The sequence below is a fragment of the Adelges cooleyi genome, unplaced genomic scaffold (genome assembly GCF_023614345.1).
Source record: "Adelges cooleyi isolate 19-005CV unplaced genomic scaffold, UGA_ACOO_1.1 ACOO_flye_CR_arks_rails_tigmint_CR_PRNA_25, whole genome shotgun sequence".
Lineage (NCBI taxonomy): Eukaryota > Metazoa > Arthropoda > Insecta > Hemiptera > Adelgidae > Adelges > Adelges cooleyi.
The window spans coordinates 1,150,935-1,177,875 of record NW_026095915.1 but is presented as its reverse complement, the minus strand read 5'-3'; the positions used below and the strand labels follow the sequence as shown (position 1 = coordinate 1,177,875).

The 26,941-nt window shown below is 30.9% G+C and overlaps 2 protein-coding genes across 2 annotated transcripts in view; both read right to left on the bottom strand.

Moving 5' to 3' along the window:
• Positions 1-4,329: 4,329 nt before the first annotated feature.
• The window catches only part of LOC126837517 (uncharacterized), a 168,662-nt gene continuing 146,050 nt past the window's right edge, over positions 4,330-26,941 (bottom strand). The window contains exon 5 of the mRNA XM_050571447.1: positions 4,330-4,437. The gene's annotated coding sequence lies outside the window, so the exon portion shown is untranslated. The remainder of the gene's footprint in view (positions 4,438-26,941) is intronic.
• Positions 4,747-7,165, bottom strand: LOC126837519 (uncharacterized). Its single transcript, XM_050571448.1, has 3 exons — positions 6,064-7,165; positions 5,038-5,248; positions 4,747-4,793 (listed from the first exon to the last, which is right to left on the bottom strand). Exons 1-3 carry the CDS (start codon positions 7,092-7,094, stop codon positions 4,785-4,787), a joined length of 1,251 nt encoding a protein of 416 aa, XP_050427405.1. The 5' UTR covers positions 7,095-7,165; the 3' UTR covers positions 4,747-4,784.

Genomic DNA, 26,941 nt, shown 5'->3' with positions numbered 1-26,941 from the left:
GCTATAGCTCAAGAAACACTAAAACGTTTATGACCCTCGGTTCAGCCTGTAACTTCTTCGGAAAATCCATGCAGGTAAACGGTGTTAGCATAACCGTCGGTGTATGTTCTTTAGTTGTTTACATTTCTTTGTGTACATGTTCAGTGAATGAAATTTGCACGTATAATAGATTTCTCCTAAGTCAGCATTTTATGAATATGGATTTAGTTTTAGTTGTCCGCTATGTAGAGAAAATGTCAAAATTAATTAATAATATACACATAATTGTAAAAACAAGAGCCTCTCAGCTCCTTGTCGAATCAAATATCTACGTACCAACAGACTTAGAGTATTCTTAAAAACGTCCATTCGTCTGTAACGTTATAGTTTCGATGGTGAGCTGAGAAGGTATTGTTCTTACAATGATGTGTTTTTATTTTTTTTTTGTGTCTGGACCCACGGTATCTCGTAAACCGCTTAACCGATTTCTTCGTGTAGCAACTCTATAGATCAAACATCATACCTGAAAGGTACTTTATAAGGCCATAAATTTAAAAAATTCACCCCTTCCTCATTAAAATCGAGAAAAACACCCTTACTCATTGCAACCTACAAACCTACTACCATGACATCATAATTCCCCCCTTTAGTTAGGTTTTTCTCTAATAAAACAAAGCTTCACTACAGATTTTTAAGTAAATTTTACGTGCCCCATTCTAGAAAAAACTTATGGTTTACTAAGTAAACACAACTTTTTTTTTTTAATGAGTAAAAACTATACTAAAGCTATAATCAATATCGAAAGTCGTTTCATAGTCTTCCAAACGCCAGTAGTTAGAACCGCGTGTCTTAAAAATTTACAGAGTCATACCAATTAAAAAAAAAAAACAGTACATATTGGAAAAACAATTTATAAAAACTATCACTGTGTCTTAAATCAGGATGTGTGATGAAGTTTTTTGCGGTTTGACAATCAAACGAAGCAGATACTGTTAATTTTAAAATGTCGATAGTGTTTTAAAAATGTATTTAAACAGCGAAAATTGTAATACAAATAATTAGGAAAGATAAACGAAAGAAGTTAAGACGAAAACAATTGCTGGTTGATAAAATAATTTTCATAAGAAAGGCATAAAATTGTTAATGTGACATTGCCGCCGATAGTGTATTTTATTTAGTAGAATTGTGAAACAGGTATTGATAAAAGCACTGCGAAGGCAATAATGCACTTAAAACTAGCCTATAATTATTGCATACAATTAGTACGAATCATGTTTTTGAAGAAATTCAATTTAAAGATTACACCTGCTCCCAAATGATTAATTTTAGAACTTGGCAATTATTTTTGCTACCAGATGCTTGTTGTTTTAATTTTAAGCTACTTAGTTAAATCTCAGCCAGACACCAGAATTTTTAGGTGACAGCTATTTATGCCCACACCACCTTTACCCAAATGACGGTACTAGTTATCATAAAATTTAAATTATAACCTAATTCTATATTATTGTAGCGAGTGACGATGTTATAGAAAATTGGCAAGTCAAATTTAACCAGTATGACGATAATAAGGATGTTTAATCTCTAAGGGTTTTTCAGAAACTATTATTCGAAGTCAATTGGTATCCATACTAGATATATTTAATTCTTGTTAAAGCGACCCAACAATGTTCTGCGTTCATATCGTTATACAATCGGTTGACATAAATATTTTCTGGAGATGATCAAATTATATTCAAAAAATGTAATAAATTCTAACCGCTAATGACGGTTTTTATTTTTTTTGCATTTTTCCATAATTTTGAATTTTTTTACTTATTTCCTTTACCTTTTGTTTTGTGTATTAAATTAAAATTTACGCTTTTTAATGATTTACTGTTACAACTTTTAGTAAGTTACATAAAAAAAATGTAGGTACTACATTTCACAATTTGCCTATAATATAATATATTTTGTCCCAAGACGTATAAATTTGTATTTGTGAATCGTCAGCCGTAGCAGCTGAATCGCAAAAAAAAAAAAAGAAGACTCACGTCAAAAGTATACTTTAACAACTGTCAACTGGGGCTACCGTTCGTTCGACTGTTTATGACAAATTTCAATATTTTACATAATTATAGTTAGGTACTTTTGGTAGTTAGCATAAAAAAAATAATCGAAATAACAAATGCTAAAGATTTCTCTGTATTTTCGGCAAAATATTTTTTATTTAAAAAGAAAATCAAGCGTATAAGTTTGCATTTAAATTTAAAAAGTCCAACTTTTTTTTAGACCCCCAGAAAAAATACTAAACGTTTTCCACCGTTATTTGGCTACGTTGGTTTACTTTGACTACTTTTTGCTCAACTATGATGAAAACAAAATAATTTATCGTTGTAAAACATACGCCTTAAATCATTATACAAGTACCTTAAAATTTGCTACTAAAACGTGGAATTCTTGTAGTTTTGGTGATTGGAGACAAAGCAGTTTGTGTAAAAAAATGTTTTCAAAAAAATCAGCCATTTTTCAGCCGAGTCTGCAACCACGATAGAGCATTTTCATATCTAGTTGAAGTACCGAATAAATTTAGATTAGTTGTGGAATTATTAGTTAAAAAAAAAAAATTACATGGAACTTCCAGTTACAGCACAAGCCAAGGAGATTAAAAATGTATGTACAATCAAGTTTCTGGTTAAAATTGTAGTGTTTATTATCTGGCCAAAAGTAACTTAACGTAGAGAATTAAACTGTTTTAAATGTATTATTCATTTCTATTATGAACGTACAACATATCTTATCTTATCTCATACCAGATAACAGCGTAACACGTTTTTTGGTAACACTTTTTTTCGGTTATGTACCGGCTAATTCTCACCCCCAACCGCAACCCCATTCCCACCCCTCACCTCATCTCCGTGTGGTAACGCTTTTTCCGGTTATGTGCCAGAGCTAAGACATGAAAATGTCAAAAAAAAAAAATAAGCGTATTATCATTAATGTATCTTCCTGTATATAATATATACTATATACATATATATATATAAAAGGCTTTTGTGAGACTCCGTTGATCTGTGGCTCGTCTTGACCTAAAATGAGGCCCCTAATTTTTTTAACATGGATATGTCATTGGGCAGGGGGTCAATTGGAAAATCTGTGCGAACGCTGAACGTTATATATATATATATATATATATATAGATATCGCGTTTTTAATTGTAATTTTGTGTTTATTGAGTTTGGCTAACGTGTGGGAACAACTGACGGTTGGTTTTTATTCAAATAATCGGTGATCAATTGCATTTTTTAAATCTAATTAGATTTAATTGTTCAAACAAGGGGTATTATCAACACATTTTTTATGAACTCATAAAAATGCATTATAAATGTGTATAATTTTCAGCGGCCAAGATAAATAGCTCCATAGCTTAATTTTTCACCACTCGAGTGCACTAAGTACATTGGCAAATGCACTTACATATATTGTTTCAAATAACTTTAACTGCCTGTCCTGAAAAATGTCATTTTATGGAGTTAATCAGTTTGGCTTCTGAGTGCCTCATATATAAAAACAATCACATATTTTTAAGACAATAGCCTTTTTTTACAGCGTTTTAGAGCTCAAGGTACTTACATACGTATAAACAATTCTAGCATGTTACTAATTTTCTGTCTTATTATATATTATTGTATACAGGTCTATTTATATTTTAGTATTTATGATTTAAAATAAAAACACAGCTCAGGAAGGTCGGAACCCAGGGGAAAACAATTCGAAGTAAAACTGCAATTAAAATTCTTAGTTTGTTTAAAATATCACAGTTTTTTGTTTTTATGACAGATCATCTGTTAGTACTATGTTTAAAGAATAGTCATACAAAAATGGAACTAGTTCGACTGTTTATTTTAAAAAAAGTTTTAGACATTCGTTTTTTTAATTTGATAAAAAAATTAATTTTTTTAGAGGATTTTCTCAAATTTTGATGGGTAAGGGGAGAATTGTTTAAACTTTTGGTTTAGTATCTATCAGGTACAATTTCTGATCTATAGAGATGGGCCCAGACACAAAAGTGAAAAATAAAAACTCCTCATTATCCAAACCTCGTAAATTTTAAGCTAACCAGACTCAACCATTTGCTGATTTGGGCATAGTAATACATTTTAAAACGGTTTAAATAATAGGAATTCATTGATAAAAGTATCTAGTTTTAAGGAGCCAACAAAGTTAGGGTTCGCCGAGTTAGGGTTGTTTTGATTGTTTTAATATTTAACGGGTCTAAACTCAGTAAAACATCTTTTTATTTGCAACTGTGCTGTTACAGAAGACCACTTTTAAGGTTATTTTGAAATTATTATTTAAGAAAAAAACAAAATCTCAGAATTTGAATAGTAAATATATTGTGCAATAATTTCTGTAATACATTTTAGATTCGATAAATATTTGTGACATGTCAATGTAAGATTTTGATATAAGAACCCTTTTTCACAGTGTTGGTTTTTGGAGTCCTGAAAAAAACGTACAAAAAATATTAAAAATGGATATGAATTTGGTTTTTGGTTGTTCTTGAAAAGGTAATAAAATATTTGAACATGTTTCTACTAAGCAAATTTATGAAAACTAATTTAAGAAAACGTTAAACTTTTAAGAAGCCAGTAAAAGTAGATCAGAGTAAGTTAGGTATGTTTAAAATGGTTTAAAGCGTCCAAATTTGATAAGACATACCGTTAGCCAATAACTATTGATAAGGTTGTTTTGAACATATATTAAGAAAAATAAATAATAGGTTGCATACCTTGTTACATTATTGTACAATTATTTATGTAATCGTCTCAGCCACGCTGAAAAAAAAAATATATAACAAATGTTAAAAGTGAATATAAGTTTCGTTGGTTTCTGGTAAAATTCATACGGATATTTTACTATTAAAATTTCCTTTAGCAGAGTAATTGCGTTTGTTGATAGACAACTTAAAAATGCACGTCCTTAGCGGTTACTAGGTAGTACTTTATCATTTTCATTCTGTGTAAATAGAACGTGGTCGTTCTGATACAGTGCTGCTTAATATCAATTCATTATACTTACAGAACTGCTGGGTTGTTCTGTACTCGTAGTTCCTGGAAAAGAATGATGTGTATCCAAAATTCCTGGAAAATCATCAACTGGACCCATAGTTCTTGGTTGAGGATGATCTATATCCGTAGTTCTTGGATCGCGAATCGATACCATAGCTATACTTACCTCGCTTTGCGGCTCCTTGGCGGTTTCTACAATTTTGTATTTAGTTTCGGATTGTCTAAAACACAATAATAATAAATTCGTTATCATAGTAGGTCTCTTAAAATATTTTATAAAATTAAAATATACGAATTTGATAGTCTAATTCTTTGAAATAATAGTAACTTAAATGTCTCCAACGAAAAATATCTAACACTTGAATTCATGTTTCGAAAAAATCACTATTTGGTCCAATTTAAAAATATAGATTGTACAGGAGAAGAACAAATTTGGAGGTGCATCAAATTTAACAAAACCTATAATAATATATGCACACCTCATGAGTAATGAGCAATCGACTCGATTAATTTAGTCATGTGATAAAGTCTAAGCTTCGTTCAAATCTAAGACGATTTAATCGAATAATATTTTTCATTCGACCAAACCGAAGATAAATTATTCAAATAATTTTAATTATTCCATAAATTAAGATGATTTATAAAACAACAATGAAGTTTTTTTAATTATGTCAAAAATAAATAATTTAACCAAATAAATTAATTTCATCATTTTGTTTTCAACGAATTATTTAAATGAGCAAATTTGTGTTCAGTCATTTATTTTTCGACGGACATTCAAAAATAAAATAAAATTTAATATTTTTTTTTAGATATAAAACGTTCTAAATAATGTCCAACTCTGGTCTTAGATCGATCACTCCTAGAGACTATTAGTATAATAACGTATCCAAATGCAACTATCTCGCTTTTGCACTTGTAGTCTCTATTATTTAGCTATACTCTCTTAATTTTTTAATGCATTTTAACGATAAGGATCGATAACAAGTTAGGTATCCCATATTATACTAGCGTGCAATAATGTTCAATGTCATACCGGTTTGCGGTTTGGCCGTAAATTGCCGTCGGGTTGGTAGTATTTGGCAAATCCCATTTATAACCAGCAACGTTGATTTCCAAATTCTTTACGAAGCAGCCCGAAGCCTTCACTGGGCTATCATTTGGCGGGATAGGGTTTGTAAAATCATGGTACAACCGCACAGCACGTCTGTCCTTCAGTTCATCGAATTGCGCTAGAAGCCACATTAAATCTCCGTCGAGGCCTGTTTTTAGAGATTCGAAATTCTTCACAAAATTTCCCTCGTGTTGTACGCACTTGTCTACGATGAAATTGTCGAGCAGTATAATCGACTCGTTGAGAACACAAATGAATTTGTTGAGAAGATCTATACGTTCTCTCCTATATTGGTTTCTAAACGTCGCTTTTATCACATCCGGATAGATGTTGTGCTTGATATTCACACCGAGCGTCTTGCCGATCATGGCCGCCAAAATATTGTGGATTTCCTGCGATTTTCTAGTGCTTAAATCGTGCTTGGTGAATAGCTGAAATGGCTCTTCCTCGACGTTAACGTCGTAGTCCAAGTGATATTTCCCGTGGCTAAATTTGTGAAAATATCCTCTATACATTATATCTCTTTTTTCTGGTCCAACCCATCGAGAGGATGGATGTTGTTTTACAAAATCTAAGGTATAGAGTGTCCTTGATCTGATTTGCCAAAAGTCCTGTAATAACAAGAAAGTGGCAAGACTTGCGTACTTCGCTAACGTGCATTGATATGCTGTTTTGATTATGTCGCGGAGCGTTTCGAACGTATTTAGAGCACTGTCGTCAGCTCGCACTATTTCTGCATAGTCATTCACAGCCTCTTTAACTTTGTAAAAACCTTGTGAATCGTTGCCATGTTTGTAAATTAAATCTTGCTCCATAGCTGTTTCCCATTCCTTAATGCTGGATTGGCCGTTTATAATTTGCTTAAGGTCTTCCCATTTTATATTGTCGAACGTAGACGATATGCCATAAACGCCAGAAAGACACAACAAAATGACACTGAAATGACTGTGCATAGTGTTATTGGTTTAGTGACGTGCGATACTTGCTATAACTCAAGAAACACTAAAACGTTTTTAATCGTCGGCTCAACCTTTAACGTTTTTAAATGCCTGTAAAAACTAATCGCTTTGCATTGCCGTTGATTTATGTTTGTTAGTTGTTTACCTTCCTTCTTGTACAGTTTAAATAATTAAAAATTTGCAACTATATTAGAGTGCCTTTAGAGAAAGGTGGGAAAAAATTTACCATTGTATGATTTGTATACACAGATGTGGCCACACCAAAATTTTAACTGTTTGGGATTACACACGGTTTTTTCTTATAAACGTGTGACAAAAAAACGCGTTTTGAAAAAAAGTTTTAACAAGTCTGAGCAAAAAAATAAAATAAAATTTTGTTTTTTTTTGGTCACACTACTATTCTGTAAAGCCCATTTATTGAATATGATGTTTTAAAATTCGATAACATTTAACACTGTTCTACATATAAAAATAATATTATCTACTAATAATTGTTATTATTACCTAAGATTAGTCGAATCAACTATAACTTTATTAAAAATATAATAGACTATATCTCCGTAGAAAAAAAAACACTTTTTTTTTAAAATATGTAACAGCAGTTATTTATTTATTTAATATTCTTGTACGCCCCCCATTGTGTGATATTTATGATTATGTTGTATGTTATCATACTAAACGTTATCGTTCAATTATTATTACTCCGGTCCACTAACTTATTTAATGAAAACAATTTCAAATGCTTGTTGACAATTGACTCAATCACACATAGCATCCTAGAAATTGACTACGGTCGAAGTGTAATTTTTTCCATTTTTTTTTTTTTTAGTTTTCCTTAATAAAAAAAAGATTGACTACAGATTTTTGAGACAATTGTGTAATATGTTCAATTCTAGATCTACCTTAGGTCTAATTTCCATACCTAAATCGCTAAAATTTCAATTGAAAAAGTGAAATAAAGATAAGAAAAACTTATCACTTCTAAGGGAAAGGATTTATGATGATGTTTTTTAGGATTGTCAATATTAATTGGTAGTACTATGTTTTAAAACTGTTCCATACAAATTTGGAACTAATTCGACTAAAAATAAAAAATAAAAACACATCATTGTGATTTTTTTTAATTTTTGCCACAGGGCGGTACGTTTTATTAACGATTTGTTGATCTAAAGAGTTACTACACGAAGAAATCGGTTCAGCGGTTTAAAGGATATTGTGTTCAAATAATAAAAATAAGTTAAGACAATAGCATTATTGCAGTCTCTAAAGCGTTGAGCAAACTCATTAACAAATCTATACCAAAAATTAGTGCAAACTAATCACAAACAATACACGGGTGATAAGATCAACGAAAATAATATTTTATTCTTGTTAAATCGAGACAACAATATTCTGCATTGATAGCTTTATACAGTCAATTATCTAAAATATTTTCTGGGGACGGTCAAGTTATATAATAAAACAGTTCAACAAATCAGAACCGCTGATGGCTATTTAGAAAACAGTTTTTCGTGTTATCCCATCTTTTTTGAATTTTTCACTTATTCCCTTTGTCGAATAAACTTCTCATATAGTATTACCTACATTATAGGCTTGTTTCTTTTTTTTATCTACACAATTACACTATAGATCATTTTGAAATGATTTACTATGGTACAACTTTCTTTTTTTTCTCCTAATCGCATGGGTTGTCGTTACATGAAATATATAGTGTATACAGTAATGGTAATGAGATAACATATAATACAATTTATAGTAGATACGAGTAATAGTAGTTGAACACTACTAAGCTAACAGATTAAAAAAAATTGGTATCAACGTTGGTGCTTCTTTGTCTGGTGGCCCTGAAAGGGGCAGTTTTGAGATTAAATTGAGTTGCATGTAGCTAGGCCGGGAGACCGTTAGACCTATTACAAATAGTACCATTTTTATTAAGTTACATACGAAAATGTAGGTACTAAATTTTTCACTATTCGCCCGGTAAATATATTTTGTAGCATGGTAAGGTGCCGTGACGCATATTTTTTTATTTGTTTTGTCAGCCATCGCAGATGTATCGAAAAAAGAGTGTTGTCGAAATTATATGCTGTTCGACTTTTATTACAAAATTTCACTAAATTGCCCAATTTAAGTTTCAAAAGCAGATTGTATTCTGAAAAAAAAGTACAAAAAAAATAATATATTTAATGTGGGGCTTTGTATTAAAACCACCTACAATCACTACTTTATTGATAAAATAATTGAAAATAATTTTATTCCTATACTTGTAGGCACATATTTTACTATATTTTTCAATACTTTGAACATTTTCGACTTCATCGCTAATACGCTAAACAAGTATGGATCTCGTATTTTTTACATGGAAACATATGTTTTTAATTCCATACAATTCAATATACAGACAAAAATGTTGAAATATTGTTAAAAACAATGGCTAAAATTTCAAAACATTTCAAAAAAGTTTGTCTACATTTTAACGGGATTAAAATAAGTCATTACAGTTGGGTCGGGGTATGGTGGGGAAGGAGAGGTCACAGGTCTACAGATTTTATTACAACTGAAAGTGATATCCATACTTGGTTTACGTACAAGCGGTGAAGGCGAAAAATTTCAAAGTATTAAAAAATATAGTAAAACATATAATTTTATCACATTGTTATGCTATCGGAGTTTTTTTTAAAGAGCTCCTCTATCTGATTATATAATGTTGCTATTTAATTGTTTAATATACAATCGCTAGAACAGCGATTCACGCAAATTAAATTGAAATTTTTATATAAATTACTAAACAATATGATTGATTGTCCTGAATAACTGCAAAATATAAAATTTTAAATAAACCCAATAAACTTTAATTTATTTCACACAAAACTTTCAACTACAAATTATATGCGAAATTCTCCAACCAATATTTTAACGTCTGCAGGTTACTCTGTAAAAAAATATTGATTTTTTGAGTAAATCTTTAATCGACTTTATAGCAAATCTCCTAAGAATTACATAACGAATAACTGGAAGCATATCTGGTTTTTATTTTACTTTATTTTTTTCTTTATACAATTAGATATACATATTGTATGATATTGATACCTGTCACATCTTGTTTTATTATTTTTAAAATTGTTGTTGTTGTTATTATTATTATTATTGTTATATTTAAATTACTGATAATTTGTATATATGTATGAAAAAAATAAAATTTTGCAATTGGAATTTACTTCCATAGCAAAGAAATATTATCATTAATGTTATTTAATGTGAAACTGCTGTGCTATTGTTGTAAAGCCTGATTGAATATTGATCTTTACAATATCATGACAAACAGCGAGATTGATGTTAGTTAAAAATTGAAACCCTAACAATATTTCAATTTTTTTGTCTTCATATGTGTATGGAATTAAAAACATTTTCCAAGTTCCCATTTGAAATAAAAACGAAATCCATACTTTTTACGCATAAACGGTGAAGGCAAAAGTTTTCAAAGTATTGAAAATATAGTAAAATATATGCACCTACGAGTATGGGAAAACAGTAGAATAAAATATCCATATTATCTGAGAAAATGAGTGTCTTATATCAAATAGATTACCTGTATAAACAATTTTTTCGAATAAACGGCATTTTTTAAAACCGAGTTTCTTACAAAAATCATTTAATGTTTTTTTGAAATTTACAAATTTTAACTAGATTTTTTTTTTTTTGCAATTTTTAACCAATAAAAAATTATTGTTGGATCACCCAGTATAATGCATACGTGTTCGTTTATTACTGGTGACCACGTGCCGTTAGTTTTTTTTTTAATAATTTAAACTTGTGTAATCAAAAAAAATTGGTACCTACTCCTTGATTTTCGAAATCGGCAAAAACACTCTATGTAAATTTACATATTTTTCAACTTGTAATAATTCTTCTGGCCTGTGATCCACCCCCCCCCCCACTCACTATGTTCCTTCACCACTGTACCTACTGGGTTTTATAATTTTGCTTTTGTCTTAAAACGGTTTGAACGCGCATTTTGAAGCGTTGGAATGGAAAAACCCTATCCCACTATAAGTTCAAATCTAAATTTCTTCAACCCTCCAAATATCTCCAGCTTTAAAATTATTATACATATGATATGTAATTTTTTAATGCAGATTAACAAGGTATTCTCTAGAGTTTATATTGGACTGTTGTTTTGTACCCACGGTTTCACAACAATCCGATTCTTTTTTTTTTTGAAATTTTTTTTAATTTAAACAAATGTATATTTTTATTAAGCGATAATATCGACGAACACAATATATTTGTCTGTATTAGTTTTTACTAAGTATATGTAATAGTGGCGATAGTGCTACCAAGGCAAATGGCTAGGTACAAGTTATATTCATAAAACAAAATATTATATTACATTTTTTATTTTAAAAAAATGTGTACATATTACATACACGGGCCATGTTAAAATTAATTTACCTATATTGCCATTTCTTCATGTTCTTTTATTAAAATTAATCGATGTTTGGCTTATGAATATTGACATTTTTTAAAAATGTATAGAACGCAGTAATTTGAAGATGGTAAATTTGTTAGGTGTTGGAAAGTCGTGATGTAGATATCATTTTTTATGTACACAAGTGTCCCGCTCTCTTTAACGTTTTAAAATGTGTAACGACTTAAGTTAAAATTATTGGAAAAAAAAACCGAACGTACTTAGAAATAATAAACGAACACCTATGCACAATATAAATATTAATAACAGATCAAAAAATCGGTTACAGCAAATGGTTGTAAAATATATTCTAAGACTATATTTCTAAATATAGTCCAATTAGTTCCATAATTATATGAAATATCCTTAAGACATAGTATAGGTACTACCGTTATACCTGGACAACCCAAACAAATATTAAAAACCAGTTTCTCTAGTATGGTTGGAATCTTCTTTTTGTTTATTTCGCTTTTTAGATGAAGTGTTAGGCCTTTAAAACTGGAAAATCACTGAAGGTATTTCTAGTGTAAAGCTATAATATATATACAGTTTTCTCAAAAACCTGTACCCAAACTATTTTTTTTTAATAAGGAAAACCAAAGTAAAGGTAAAAAATCACAGTTTGGTCCTAGTCAATTTACAAGTTAGACCCGTTAAATTATAAAACCATCTAGGCAAACCTAACCTGGCATACCTTATCTTTATTGGCTTCTGAAGGGCTGAAGATCTTTTTACCCATGAAATCGCATTATTCAAAGCGTTTGGCATTGGTTCTACATTTGGTATTACTACAAATCAGCGATTGGTTAGATCGTTAGACCTTGTGGCGCCCTCTTATTTATTATTAAATAAATATTTTGCTAAACTTTGTTAGGGTATGTTTGTGGTGGAGGAGAAGTGGTGTTTTTCAATGTTTGACCACACCAAAGCAATGGACGAAGCGCTGCTCAAAGAAAACCCATTTGAATGACCAAAATAACTTCTATGATTTAGAAATACTTTTTTTCACTTATTTATTGCCTATATAAAACTCCTTAAACACAGACCGCATGCCTTAAGAGGCCTCTACGGTAGCGTTTATTAAGGCGCATTGTGTAGGCAATTTTTGCACCAAAACTTAACGTTAGGCTAACATTTTTAAACGTACACACTACCATAGGAAAGAAGGATCTATTTGTTTCAACCGTGACCTCCTCGTACTTTACTGTACTGGCTTTTTTTAAAAGACATTGAATGGCTCGCGGTTAATCAATCGCTCTGTTAGCCGGCTAGTAGTGTGTATAAGTAATTGCCGGATCTGTCGGTCCAAGTCCAACAGTAATTATCGACGGGAAATTCAACTGGAAACGCGAATTGCACGCTATTACCGTTGCGGTGGGGCTCAGGTATTCACTCACAGCACTAAGCACAATGGACTTCTGGGAAGTTTCGACGGTCGGGGCTCGGCAATGATTTATTCGGGTTCCGGCATTTCCAAAAAAGGTCAACGGAAATACATATTATCAACACTCGACGAAGGCTGTATTGTACAGGGGCTATCCGTTTAGTTGGAAATCACCGAATATTACCGAGGATACTCAAGAAAAAATATTCCAACAGAAACCTGTAAAAAAATCGTTTGTGGGGACATAAGTGCCTTATATGTGATTTGTTATTTAGAGAGTAAAACTCTGTCAGTAGAAAAAAAAAATTTAACCATAAACGGCTATTAAAGCTAAAAAAAATATATCATTATTTAATTGTAATACACTATCTTATAAATAAAAACTTAACGCAATAATTTAAAAAATGGTTCTTTAAAAAAAAAAAACGGTAAAAATGAATTCTACGGGTCTTGATTAGTAAAAAAAATAAATAAATCACTGTTTGGAATTTTCGTGTTAATTTTTATTTCTGCCAAGTTTAGGGTTAAAAACAATATCTTGAAGCTTATACAATGAACCGGTTAAGTAATTGACATGGTCGAAAATGATCCTAAGAACACTCCGATTTAAGTTTTAAATAAAACATTTGAATTCTTTATAACACGTTCAAGGTATCGATCTTGGCACAGTTGCAATGTAATAAACTGTAATTTTTTACTTTTTTAAACTGAAATAGTTCGTTTGAAGTAGAATGAGTTCTTAATAAAAAAAAAAAATAGTTTGAGTATTGGGTTTTTGAGAATATCGCCTCACACTAGATCTACCTTCAGTCTAATTTCCAGACTTAAAGGCCTTATGCTTTATTTAAAAAAGCGATATAAAGAACAAGTATCCACCCCTTCTATATATATATTATGATAGTTAAGTCTTAATTATATTATGTTCTGGCCAAACGTTTTTTAATAGTTTTATAATATCTGGCCTTAATCCATTTACTGGCAACATTTAGCAATATTTAACATTCCTCATAAATCAATTTCCGTGGTTCGCTAGTAAGTATAAATGCCTATCTAACGAATAAATTTGACTATCCTTGCATCCTTATATACCCTGCAACTTGATGTATCTGTATGAAGTGTGGATACTCTAAACTTTATTTTCATAACATAATCATATTACGATAATGGATTAGAAACTAGTATCGAGAGGTGGTCCAGCTGGATGCTGGATGTAAGAGATAAGACATTCGATATTAGAAAGTATCAAAAAGTACCAGGGTCCTATACTTGTATAATAGAAAATATTCAGTTCTAAAAACTTTAAGACCAGCCAATCTTTCTAAAGTAAAAAAAAAAAAAAAACAACAGACTACTGATGAGAATTTACAATGAGCTCGTTAGAACGATAGAAGTTTTTTAATCACTCGATAGGAAGCGAAAACAAAATATATTGTTTTAACTTTTTTTCGTGACGTTTCGACGCAAATTTGCTCGACTTGGACAACAGACAGTGATGTTCTGATGTCACCGAAAACAGTTTGTCATACCGAGCGCAACAACCATTAGCTAATTAAATAATAATTGTTTCAAAACAAACCTGGAACACGTGAAATAGCTTGTCGTATTATTGGTAATAACTAAAACGATATTTATCTAAAGAAACGTTTGTATTTTTGAAGGTCACCAAAACATACCCTTTTTTACTTGGACGTTTTTAAATAATATTATAAAATAACTTTTTTCCCCGTGGACCGAGTAACTCGTTTAGTATCTCTATAGTGCTTAAATCCTATGCAGATGGTACTTAAGTGTACTCCTTCGTCTTTGAAACCGGGAAAACCTGACCGGTTTTAGAACAGCTGTCAATTTTGTATAGAACATTCTTTAGGCATGCCTCTATCCACACATTGCATCAAACCCAAATTTCAACAACCCCCCGTATAAACATATACCTATAACACATTTTGAATAATGAAAAAAATCCAAAAAGTGACTTTAACACTAGAAATTTTAGGACTATTATGGGTTTAGCAACTTGGACTTAAGTAAATGACTTGTTATATAATCAGAAGATAAAAGAATATCAAATTAAAAAAAAAAAATTATAACAGTATTTGAAATTACCCACTCTAGCCCCATTCTCAACCCCTTAAGTAAGGGTTAAAATGGAAAACTTGTTTCGAAACAGCGACCCCGAAAACATATTATAACTTAACCTATTTAAACTATTATTCGATATGGCAGTACCAACTCATGTACTCGATATAAGATTAGAAATTTTAGCTACATTTTTTTAGTATATTATGTATTTTAAATAATAGGAACCCCCCTCCCCCCAAAAAAATTGGAGAGGAAATTACTCTTTGACCGTACTGAATTGATTTCAGACCCTTAAATGTTATGCTTAAAACATTAGATATCTTTTGCATTTTGAATTTTGATGAATTGTAATTTTTACAATGTAATTTATCCTATAGAAATGACTGTGATAGCCTGACAAATAAAATGGCAATCAACAAATTATCCTCATTACTGTATTAATAAGTATACATTATAGTTCAAACTTTAATTTCGGATTTTTTGAAAAGTTGCCTATACTTTACTCCTTAGAAATGGGCGGAGTGGTTTCCTCTTTAGTGTCTAACATTTAAAAAAAAAACATTAAAGATTTATTTTATTAATGCTGTTTTTATAGCTTTTCCTCCAGCCTATTTTTCCTAATATCTCCATAAATTATTGTTCAAAATTTGATATCGATCAGTTTTCTTTTTTACTGGATACTCGTAATACACTTAAAAAATGTGTGAAAAAAAACCTATAATACATATATATTCACAAAGCTCTTCAACCGGAAGTCCAAATTTATGTTTCCAACAGCTGATAATGTGATAGGTTTTAATTTATACTCTGAATACTGCCGTTGTATGAAATGCTCTAGTATATTATTATAATAAACGATAAAGTGTGTAAACAACACACAGTTGGTAATGTTTTTGCATCTTATTTACCTTAAATTCGTATCGATATGAAATAACGTATGAACAGTAGTAATACACATGAAAATCCTTAGCAATTGTCTATGTACTCTGATTTCTGGTACTATTAAATGCGTTAGTATATAAAACACCTTGAAAATTTGTGTGTAAAATCACACTATTATTGTCCATCGTTTTTAGTGTTTTTTCGAAATGTTGTCTGGCTTATTGGTCTAAAATAAGCCAAGATTACTCTTACTCATAGAAAAAATTACTAAAATTAACCGGTCAATTAATTGGCGTGGTCGAAATTTATCAAAACCTCTTTTTTTTTTTATTATTTCCTATACAAAACTCCTTGAAAACAGACCGCATGCAATCCCCTTGATAATTGTGTTGTTAGTCACACTCCACAATAAAACTCCATTTAGGTTATATTATTTCCAACGCTAAATCTCTATATAATAACATAACAATCATTAAAATCACTTAGGATGTATATCTACTGGAAATAAAAATAATGAACCCGCCACCCACGTTTGCAAAGACATTTAATATAAGCAGAAAACTAATTGGAGGAATCAGAAGCCGAAATAAATAGTTAGTACAGACTAGATAGAAATAATATACAAATTTACTTACTGGTACGGCATAATACATTAATTTTTTATAACGGTAATTATTATTTTTTTTTTTTATAAAATAGCGATAAATACTTAGAGAAAAAGTATAGTTTCAAAGGATGATTTAAAGTAATTTATTTAAACCAGCTGCGAGGAAAGTAATTAATGTTGCTAATGGATCTAATGAACCCAAAAGTAATTTGAACCGATCAATAAATTTACAAAGTGGGCTTGTGTTTTTTTGTAATTCGTGGGTGTGCGTGAAAAAGGGGTTAAGTCAACAACTAAAAACTTGTCAGGAAATGGAAAATAAGGTTTAGAAGAATATGTAAGATCAGGTTAACACCTGATTAGGATAAGATAAATATTTTTTGAATAAGATAATAAAACAACTTGTTCTGTACTTTCCTGTATAAATTAGAATTCATACAAATTAATAACAAAGTAGCTGTACAAAGTAAAATAATATTGAGTTGAACTCACTCATTTTTTTTTTTTTTATAAACGGGTTAAGTCATTTTAATAATAATAATAATACTGATAATAGAGAAAATATAAGTGATAAGAGGTAACATATCCATGATTTAATGTTTTTCTATCACGAAAAGTCATTTTGGCCGTAAAAAGTGCTTTGGCTGGCCCGATTTCAATTATGTTAAAAGATTTTTTTTTTTTAATTGTTTATTTTTCCGCCTAGGTGTTTTTGCAAATAAATTAGCCAGTTTAATTTGTCAAAACGAAAAGCATTGTTTTTCCGGAAATGTGTTAAACTGCAGCGGTTCAATATTATGTAAATTGACTACCATTACCGGGTAAAGTCTCTATTTTTCCAAAACGAATCCTCTACTTAGCCAGCTCCATTAGTCTTCCCAAGCCGTTTATACTTGTCTGCTGCGTAGTTTTTCAAATAATCGCATTTATTTTTTGTATTTTTAGAATGAACGAATTCCCCAAACCCAAATACGTGGGTAATGTGTATGTATGCCGGACCAAAGACAAAAAAAAAACCTCTCTCATAATTTTTAGTAGACGAGAATCGATTTGACAAAATATGTTTAACCAATTAAATTTAAAAAAATTGTACAAAACTCATTGTAGTAATATTTTGTATTTAATTGAATACTGACGGCGACTGGATTTAACGGAAATTATTTTGCTCCTATTCATTTGGGTTTGTATTTTACCGCTTTTTAAATTAAATTTTCATGGTTGCAGTATGCCGGACATCGCAGGGAAAACCCATCAAAGAGCTGTACTCCGTCAGACAAGGCTTTGAACTTCAAGGAACGTATGTCGTACCAGGTCAGAAGCGACTTTACCAAAATTAAAATACATCAAAAGCAACTAGATGTTATACTGTGTTGTATATGTATACTATTAAATACAATGGAACTATAAATTTACCATAATTTTTTTAGACCTAAGAACCTGACAAAATAACGCCTTCCTACGATAGGGTCCGATTTTAATTATGAAAAAATATTTGAGTTTATCGGCCACTTTTATAGGTTTTCGTGGCAATGAAATTTTGATATTTAAATTGAAACTTTGTTTAATTCCTATTTGAATTCTTCAAATTTGTGGTATTCTATTCCAATTTTTGGTTTTCTAAAATAAACGAAACAGTTATTCGGAAAACGTTTCAGTTTTATGACTTATAATAAGTGTGCGCTTATTATTGTGTCAATTTGTGAGACAACAAAACCAAATAAAAAGTGTTTGAAAAATGTCGAATCATCATGTAATGAAGTGACACGATAATAAATACTAAAAATAAGGCAATGAACAAATCAAAATTGATTAGAGCCTTAATTATTAACTATTGTCGAATCATTCAAATAACTTTAAAAAACATAGAAAAATTGTATGAAAAACAATTAAATAACTTATAAATTAAAAAAGACCACATTGCATCGTTTGTCAGGAAAATTAATCTTAAGACAAGTTTTGAAAGGTATTATGATGGCTTATTTCTTAAGTCAGGCTAACTATACAGTTAAACTATAGCTCAAGCCTACCCGGGAAGATGACTATCATTAATTATTATTCACATTCAGTGTTGTCAGTGTTGCGTGGATTTAAAAGACAGGTGTCCAGTTTATTTTGTAATTAATGTTTTTTTTTATCAGCAATTGTTATTTTAAAATTTTTCAATAGTACATCATTTCTAAGACTTAAAATAATAGAATCTGTTTTTTTTTTTACATGAATATGTCTTATCGCTGGGAGTCATACTAAAAATTTGTACCGAAACGCCACGCTGGATGTCACATCCGTCGTCGGTGGAGGTGAGGAGAGGGGACATTAGAGATAAGAGATTAATTATGAGAAATTAGAGATAATAGATAAAAGATTAGCGATAATAGATAAAATATTAGATTATGTTACCCATGCACTTAATTAATTTCCATGTTTTAATGTATATAAATCATGTTTATCTGCTGAAGTATTGCCAAAGGAAACAAACAATTTGCTTGACATTTTAATAAGTTTATCGAACTTATGTCGAAATTCAAGAAATCAAGATTAATCATTTGGGTACAAGTTTTTTTTACTAGGTATTCGTCAACTGCTACAGGACTATTTTGGCTTGTGGCTACTGCGACAATATTGTTGACATCTCATTAAAATGTGTTTTACAATTAGCCAAAGGACAGTATGAGTCAATCGGGTTGCGCCCGTAGGTTTTAAACAAAAAGAAATTTTTTTAAAAGTAGGTCAGGTAGAAATTTCCAAACACAATGATGTTTGCATTTGAATAACTTTAACATATCCGTGTAAACGATAATGTACAATATTATTTAGGTCATCCTTGTGTGACACGAATACGACGCGTTGGTCAAACTTGATAGTAACATAGTTTGCAAGGACAATAGAAGCCTTCTCCGAGGGTTTATTATAATTAAGTGTTTAAATTAATGTTTTACGTAACTATACATTAAATAACATACAGTCTGACAGTATTTTCTCATCACTTTTCAAAGAACCGTCCAAATATGTTTAAGATGTCCCTATCAGTCCACAATTGTGATCTAATGAATAAACTAATTTTTTTCTCTCGGATTTATTTAAATGGTATTCAAACTAAAAAGAATTACAAAATGTTGAATTTGTTTGTCAACCCAATCCTGATGTTCTGAGAATGACATTGTAATGTCAATACGCGTTCAATGTTGTCATTCGTTGTACCACTAGAATGTCAATTGGGCGTTTAGGGTGAGTATAAGTAGTGGGGAACCGCATTAAAAGTCCAACCACATTAAAATCATTATATTGCGCATATGTAAGATCAATTTTGGATTACAACTCTGTGATTTGGTCACCAAGCACCGTAGGTCTAATACAAACTATTGTAATATTATATCTGTATTTTAGTTATAATTTCTAAGCTATAAGCTATATTATTATTATTATGATTTTAATAAACTTTAAACACACACACTGATATCCCCTCTTAAAGATCTCCTATTATAACTATTCACTAACATCTACAACCAATCACAGATTCTATGATTCCACTTAATTATTCCAACTAACGAAAAAATTCACCTGCCACAGCATATAAAAGACATATGCAACGTGATAACTCCATCAGTTTTTCCAATTCGGTTTTCTCCTTTTGCTCTCGTAGTCTATCATCTCTCTACTCATTTTTATTTTTTTCATATTTTTTATAAACATCACGTTCTTCTTAATACCAGTGTGTGTGTGTAGTACATTTTTAAACTAAAATAAAAGGTTATTAGTTATTTCTTATCACTCAGACCACTTACATTTCTACATCTATTTTTTTTTATTATCTCTTTAATAACTTGATGCTCATGAAGTTTGTGTTCAACTGAGAAGTTTTCTATTTAACTTGGATAATACCACGTTCGATACAGATAGAAGACCATCGGTAGTCTTGGCCGCTCTCTTTGTAAAGTGGTGCCTCGATAACTGTTGAGCTTAACTGCTGATATCGCACCTGATTTACCTTGTGAAGACTAGTTATACTATCTCAGCTATTCCAGCAAGCGAGTTGTACACATTCAACATCATAGTATCAGAGAAAGTCAAGGGTAACGTAATTAGTGCTTATAAGTTATCGTTTGTCTTCCAGCCTGAACACGTGTAGTATTGATAGGCGTTTAACGCCAGTAGCTTAGCACAGCACAGGAAGGTTAGGTTAGGTTAGGTCGATTCAAAATCGGTTTTTGAGAGTAGTATCTTTTAGATGTGATATTACGCGACAACCTCACTCCTCTTACAAGCCATTACTAACTTTTTTAAACCTTAAAATATTGGAAACAAGACGAAAACGGCTAGATCTCTGTTTCATTTTTAAACTACGAGTACTTGATGGAAATATTTATTGTCCAATTTTACTTTCAAATTTCAAATTCTCTGTTCCTAGTCGTAGTACTAGGCAGTCAAATACTTTTTATCTGCCATTTTAGTCAACAAACTATAGTATAAATGCTCCTGTGATTAGATGTATGAAATTAGTAAATGAGTATAATGTCGATCGTTCACTATGTGTAACTATTGATGGATTTAATGTGTATTTGTATCGTTTACTTTTTTAAACTGATGATCTGTATTTTAACAATTGTATACTGTAATAATTTTCATTATAATTGGGCTACCCGTCCGTCTAAACAAATAAATAAATTAATTAATTAACGATTTTTATTTTATATGGTAAACGTTAAGGCCCCTGGATACCGACCATTTTTAAGGAGTTTTGTATAGGCAATATTTAAGAAAAAAGCGGTTTTAATAAATTTCGATCATGTTAATTAATTTATATGAGCTTTATGGTATTATTTTTAATTTAAATAATTTTGTCTATGAATAAAAGCCATTTTAGTTAATATAATAGTACATTTTTTGTCCATCGTACAGGCTGAACTAGTGATCCGATAAGTAATCTGAAAACAGATTTGCATTTGTCATGAAGTTTACTTTTGATATCTTATTCCTACTACGCATAAAACACGTTTGAACATTTTATCAAATTTCAAATTTTAAAATCAAATTTGGAGAGGGTTTAAATAAAAAACTGAAAAAAGTGTTCTGACCGATCTCAAGTAAACTTTATGACAAATTCATATCTGTTTTTAGATTGCTTATCGGATCACTGGTTCAGCCTGTGCGATGGACAAAAAATGATGCGTTTTGGCTGAAAAAAAAACGGCCGGTATCCAGGGGTCTTAACTTTAAGAGTTATTTTTAAGACAAAAAGTTCAGTTACTTAGTTTACTAGTCATCTGCGGTCTAGACACGTTATCAGTTGTATCAACAGAACGTTTTAGTACGATAAATATAAGTAGTAAAATTAGTTTTCGTATCACGCGTACGACATGAAATATGTGAGTCAGCCCTTATTTTTTCATCTGCGGGCTAGACGTTTTATCAGTTGTATCAACAACACGTTAAAAATAACACAAATAAAACGTATGACAATCTGAAGCGTTAAAAGAAAATCGCATTGACTACCCGAGTTCAGTATCAACGTTTCAAAGGACAAACAATTATTGCGACAAGTTGGGGACCTTCACGGTAGAGAAGAATTATAAAATTGTGTTGTGAGATTTTCACCACATTTTGGGCGTAATTTTCATCCGTCGGTAAATTTCGTTAGCTTCGCAATAATGTGCGCGCTTGTTAGAATAATTATAACAACGTTTTGTCTGTCAAAGATGCTCGGTAGTATTCCAATACCGGTGCTAATTGGTAACTTACAAGAAAACGAAGTCAACGAGTTGCTGGTGCTGTGCAACCGGTTTGCGAATTTAAAAATGCGCGGTGATACTATTTACACCATGACAGACGAAAGCCAAGTTCCGTACTTCACGACCTTCTACAGAGGTACCGCAATGTTTGTGGACTACGACTTGCCGGTTGTCAACAAGACTTTGGTGGAAATATGGCGGCACATGACGTATCGACACCTGTTGACGGAAATTTCGTTAAGAGTAATAAACGTCGTGGAAAGCGTCGGCGCATTCCTCCTCGTCCAAATCAGCATGCTCGCCCAAGACATCATGTTCTTGTACCATACACCCCACGTGCTGTTGAGGACCGTTATTCACTTTTTGGATTTTATCGATAACAAATTCTACGAGCTCACCATTCCTCGTACGCCGGTCGAAGACCTGAGAGAAATCATGCGACCGTACACCTATGCACTCCATTTGTCGCCAACGGAAAAGGCTTATTTCGAAATCACGTGTACTAGATTCGTGGACAAGTATAGTCATTTGACTGGGTTCGTCGACATAGGCAATGTTGACCTGACCCACTTTGACGCCATGACTAACAACACTATAGAAGAGTATTTGAACGTAAAGCTAGTATTCTTGCGGACGAAAGTCAATAATTACTTTACTCCAATTATTAATTTAGACGGCTAATGAAGTGAAATGGTTACTATTCCTTCAAACATTTACTATAGTTATACACAGTTTGATCATTTTTATCGTTAATATCTCGTAGGGTTTAATTAGAAATTACATTTTTTTTTTTCATATTGTTTTTATATAATGCAACCTCAATTTTTTGCAATTTTTTTTTTTTACTCCCTCAGTTTTTTTTGATAGCAACTTTTTAAAACTTACACAATATCGCATACACTTCATTAACTTTGTAAATTGAGAATAATGTACTAAACATTTTGACTGGTTGATAACCTGTTTTTAACAACAACAAATAATATGAGAGTTTAATAGTTAGGATGGAACGGGATGTTAGCGCAAATAAAAACAATTCCAAACTCCGCCTTTCCTCTTTGACTTGAACTTCATAAATATTTATCCAAAACTAGTTATCGACCTGTCAACCGTTTTAGTACATTATTCTCAATTTAAAAAGTTAATGAAATGTATGCGTTGTTGAGAGGCGGTAAAAACAAAACAAAACATTCGGAAATATTGAGATAAAATTCTATAATAATAATATGAAAAATAAAAATTGAATTTCTTAATAAACCTTATGAGATATTGAGTGGCTCGTGATAAAAATATGATCACCCTGTATTTTAATAGTATTGATAAATTCCAAATTAATTCATTGCTTATTATTATGTATTCGTTTAGAGACCTAATGTGAATTTGCAAAATTTAAAGTTCGACATCATTTTTGCCTCCTAATAAACCATAGAAAGATATTATATGTGTATCTAATATATGAAATGTTTTTAAAATAAACAAAAAGTGATTTTTTTATTTCGATGTCTCATTTAATAAAAAATACATTGGACCTTCTGGATTGTATTCACTGTGACAATCATTTTGAATACCATTGTATGCCATTTAATATACCTAATCTATACACCTATGTGTTTCATATTTGTTAGGTAGTTTACTTTGTTAATATGTACATATTTGAAGTATACATTTATTATACGAGCATATGGCTACGGTGTAGTATAAAAATAAATATATACATGAACTAATAACGCTGTAATGTGCTAATACAGGGTGGCGGAGAATGATAGACCACATTCGTAATGGGCGCCACAATTTTAATTTTTGAGGCAGAGAGGTGATATATGATAATAGTATAGCCTTAATTTTATGTTGTGGCCATATATGTTTTTTTTAATTTAAGTAGTTTTTTTATATTTGACCTTAATTGGTTAATTGGCAACATGCACCTGGTCAGTTATTTTGGATAAATTTAACCATTCATTTAATTGGCCAGGACATATTATATACAAAATATAATATGTATACAAAATTATATAAAAAAGCAACTACTAGATCGCGCCACTTTCACGCTACTTTCGTGACACTATTAAGTGTCGTTTTCGAACTGAGGGCCCAAGGCTAAAGCATGTTTCATGCTAAAAATAAATATTTGGTTCTGATGTAAATTGAATGCAATGCTTTGTTTTAATAAGAATTGCTCATAACCTAGTTAACTTAATAATAATAATAATAAGCATATACAATGAAAAATAAAAGTAATTCACAGTACCGTAGAGTAAATCACATATTGCCACACAAGGCCTATATTAAGCCTTTAAAAAAAATGCATATCAACTAATTTAAATCCCCAGGAAAACGAGTTCAACAATACACTTAGACACATTTATCAACAGATCATTAAAAGTACACCAGTCCCATAGACGATCAAAATTGGATTGGATTTTACCGGTGTCCTTTTTTGATGAAATAGGTATAATATGTATAATATGTATATTTTATACTTTTAAGTCATCTACAAAAAGAGAAAACTTACAGCTGTTATGAATGAAATTTCCCACATCATTAATAAAAGCTAAAAATAACCACAGGACCATGTGGCCACCTTGCGGATCCTCTAAGGAGACAGACATTGACTGCCATATGGTATTACAAAAAAGGAACTCTTTAAGTGTAAAAATTAAGAAGCAATGGATATTCAAGTCAAAAGCCTTCCTAAGATCAGTCAATCTAGTTGCCCTTTGATGCTTCGTCAAATAAAAAATAACTTTAAGACGTTATTAAATTAGTATTAATAGATATTGACCGAACAATAGAGTTAAAAAGCTTAAATAAAATATATTATTACTACCAAAATTCAATGATTATACTAATGTCGGCAACTATTATGGATAATGTGTTTTACATAATATATTTATTTAAATAAACCTAAATTAAATATTCTGAAGTAAATCACGTGACCAGTTGGGCCATCAAAGTAAAAGAAAATGAAAATTATGTTGTTAGAATTTTTTTTTTTATTTGAGCACCTCTTTGTTCATCAAATTTTGACTTTTGGATATTGGTAATTGTTATTTTATGCACATTTAAGGCTTAAATCCAAAATCTTACCTCAAGTAGTTTGAAATTTAAAATGGGAACCCCTATATTTCCCGTATTAATACACCGCCGTTACCCGTATCGAACATAAATTATCGTTTAAGAGACGGGCTGACAGGTTATTATATGGGAATTGTTATGGGTTCATATCCTATCAGCTCTGATATTATGCGGCATTGAATATTATTATTATTATTCGACTTGTTGTTGACTGTATTATAGCATTGAAATATTTTCTTATTTATACACTAATTTTAAATATTAAGATACTTAAATTTAAATTCTATTTGTTATGCATTACTATAAAATATATATTTTGGCTTTTTAATATTTTGTAAGCGTTATTAACATTGCAAATTATTGTATTTTGTTGTGATTATACTAATCCAAAACTAAAACATTTATTATTAAAATTGAATTAATAAATTATTATTTATTACCGTAATAACTATTCTATAAAATGTTTGTGTGTTTTTGTCAGAATAATTATATTATACTTGTTTAGTACAATAAATATACTGGTTAAAAGATTTCGCACCACGTGTATGACTTTAAATATTAGCCTCATCCATTATTTTGCAAAATGCGATCAAAAGACATTTTATCAGTTGTATCAATAAGACGTTTAACATTTAAATCAAATTTAATGGTAATTATAATGTAAACAACCAATATAGAATATTATATGATATCAATGTGTACAAACTTAAGTTTATAATATTCTTAAGTTTTAAAAGAAAATCACATTGACTGCTCAAGTCCTGTATCAACGTTCTGACGGTAAAAAAAAAAACGATTTTTGTGACAAGTTAGACCTTCGAACACATTTTAGTCTAATTTTCATCCGTCGGTCAATTTCGTTAGTTTACAAAAATGTGCGTTTTTGTCAGAATAATTATAACAACGTTTTGTCTGTGTGCATCGTCAAAGATGCTCGATAGTATTCCTATACCTGTGCTAATTGGTAACCTACAAGAAAACGAAGTAATGGACTTGCTCATACTGTGCGACAAGTTTGTGGGTTTAAAAATGCGCAATGGAACCATTTACACTGCGACAGACGAAAGGCAAGTTCCGTTAACCGAGCACATCACCAGTACGGATATGATCTACAAAGGCACTGCTATGTTTGTTAACTACAACATACCGGTAGTAAATAGGACTTTGTTGGAAATATGGCAGGACAGGACGTTTCGACCTATGTTAAATGAAATTTCAATAAGAATTATTAACGTTGTGGAGAGCGTTGGCATTTTCCTCCTTATAAAAATAAGTGCGCTCGCCCGTGACATTGTGTGCTTATCTCAAATGCCTGAGGTGTTGATGAGGATCATTCTTCGCTTTTTGGATAAAATCAATCACAAGTTCTATGAACTTAACATTTCGAGTACGCCGATCGAACACCTAAGGGAGATCATGCTCCCATACACATCTATATATTATTATTCTGTTACGAATAAGGCACATTTTTGTAACGAGAGTACTAGATTTATGGACAAGTATAGTTATTTAAGTGGGTTCGTCGACATAGGAAATGTTGACCTGACCCGCTTTGATCCCACGACCGACACTATAGAAGAGTTTTTGAGTACACAAATAGTGTTCATACGGACGAAAGTCAAT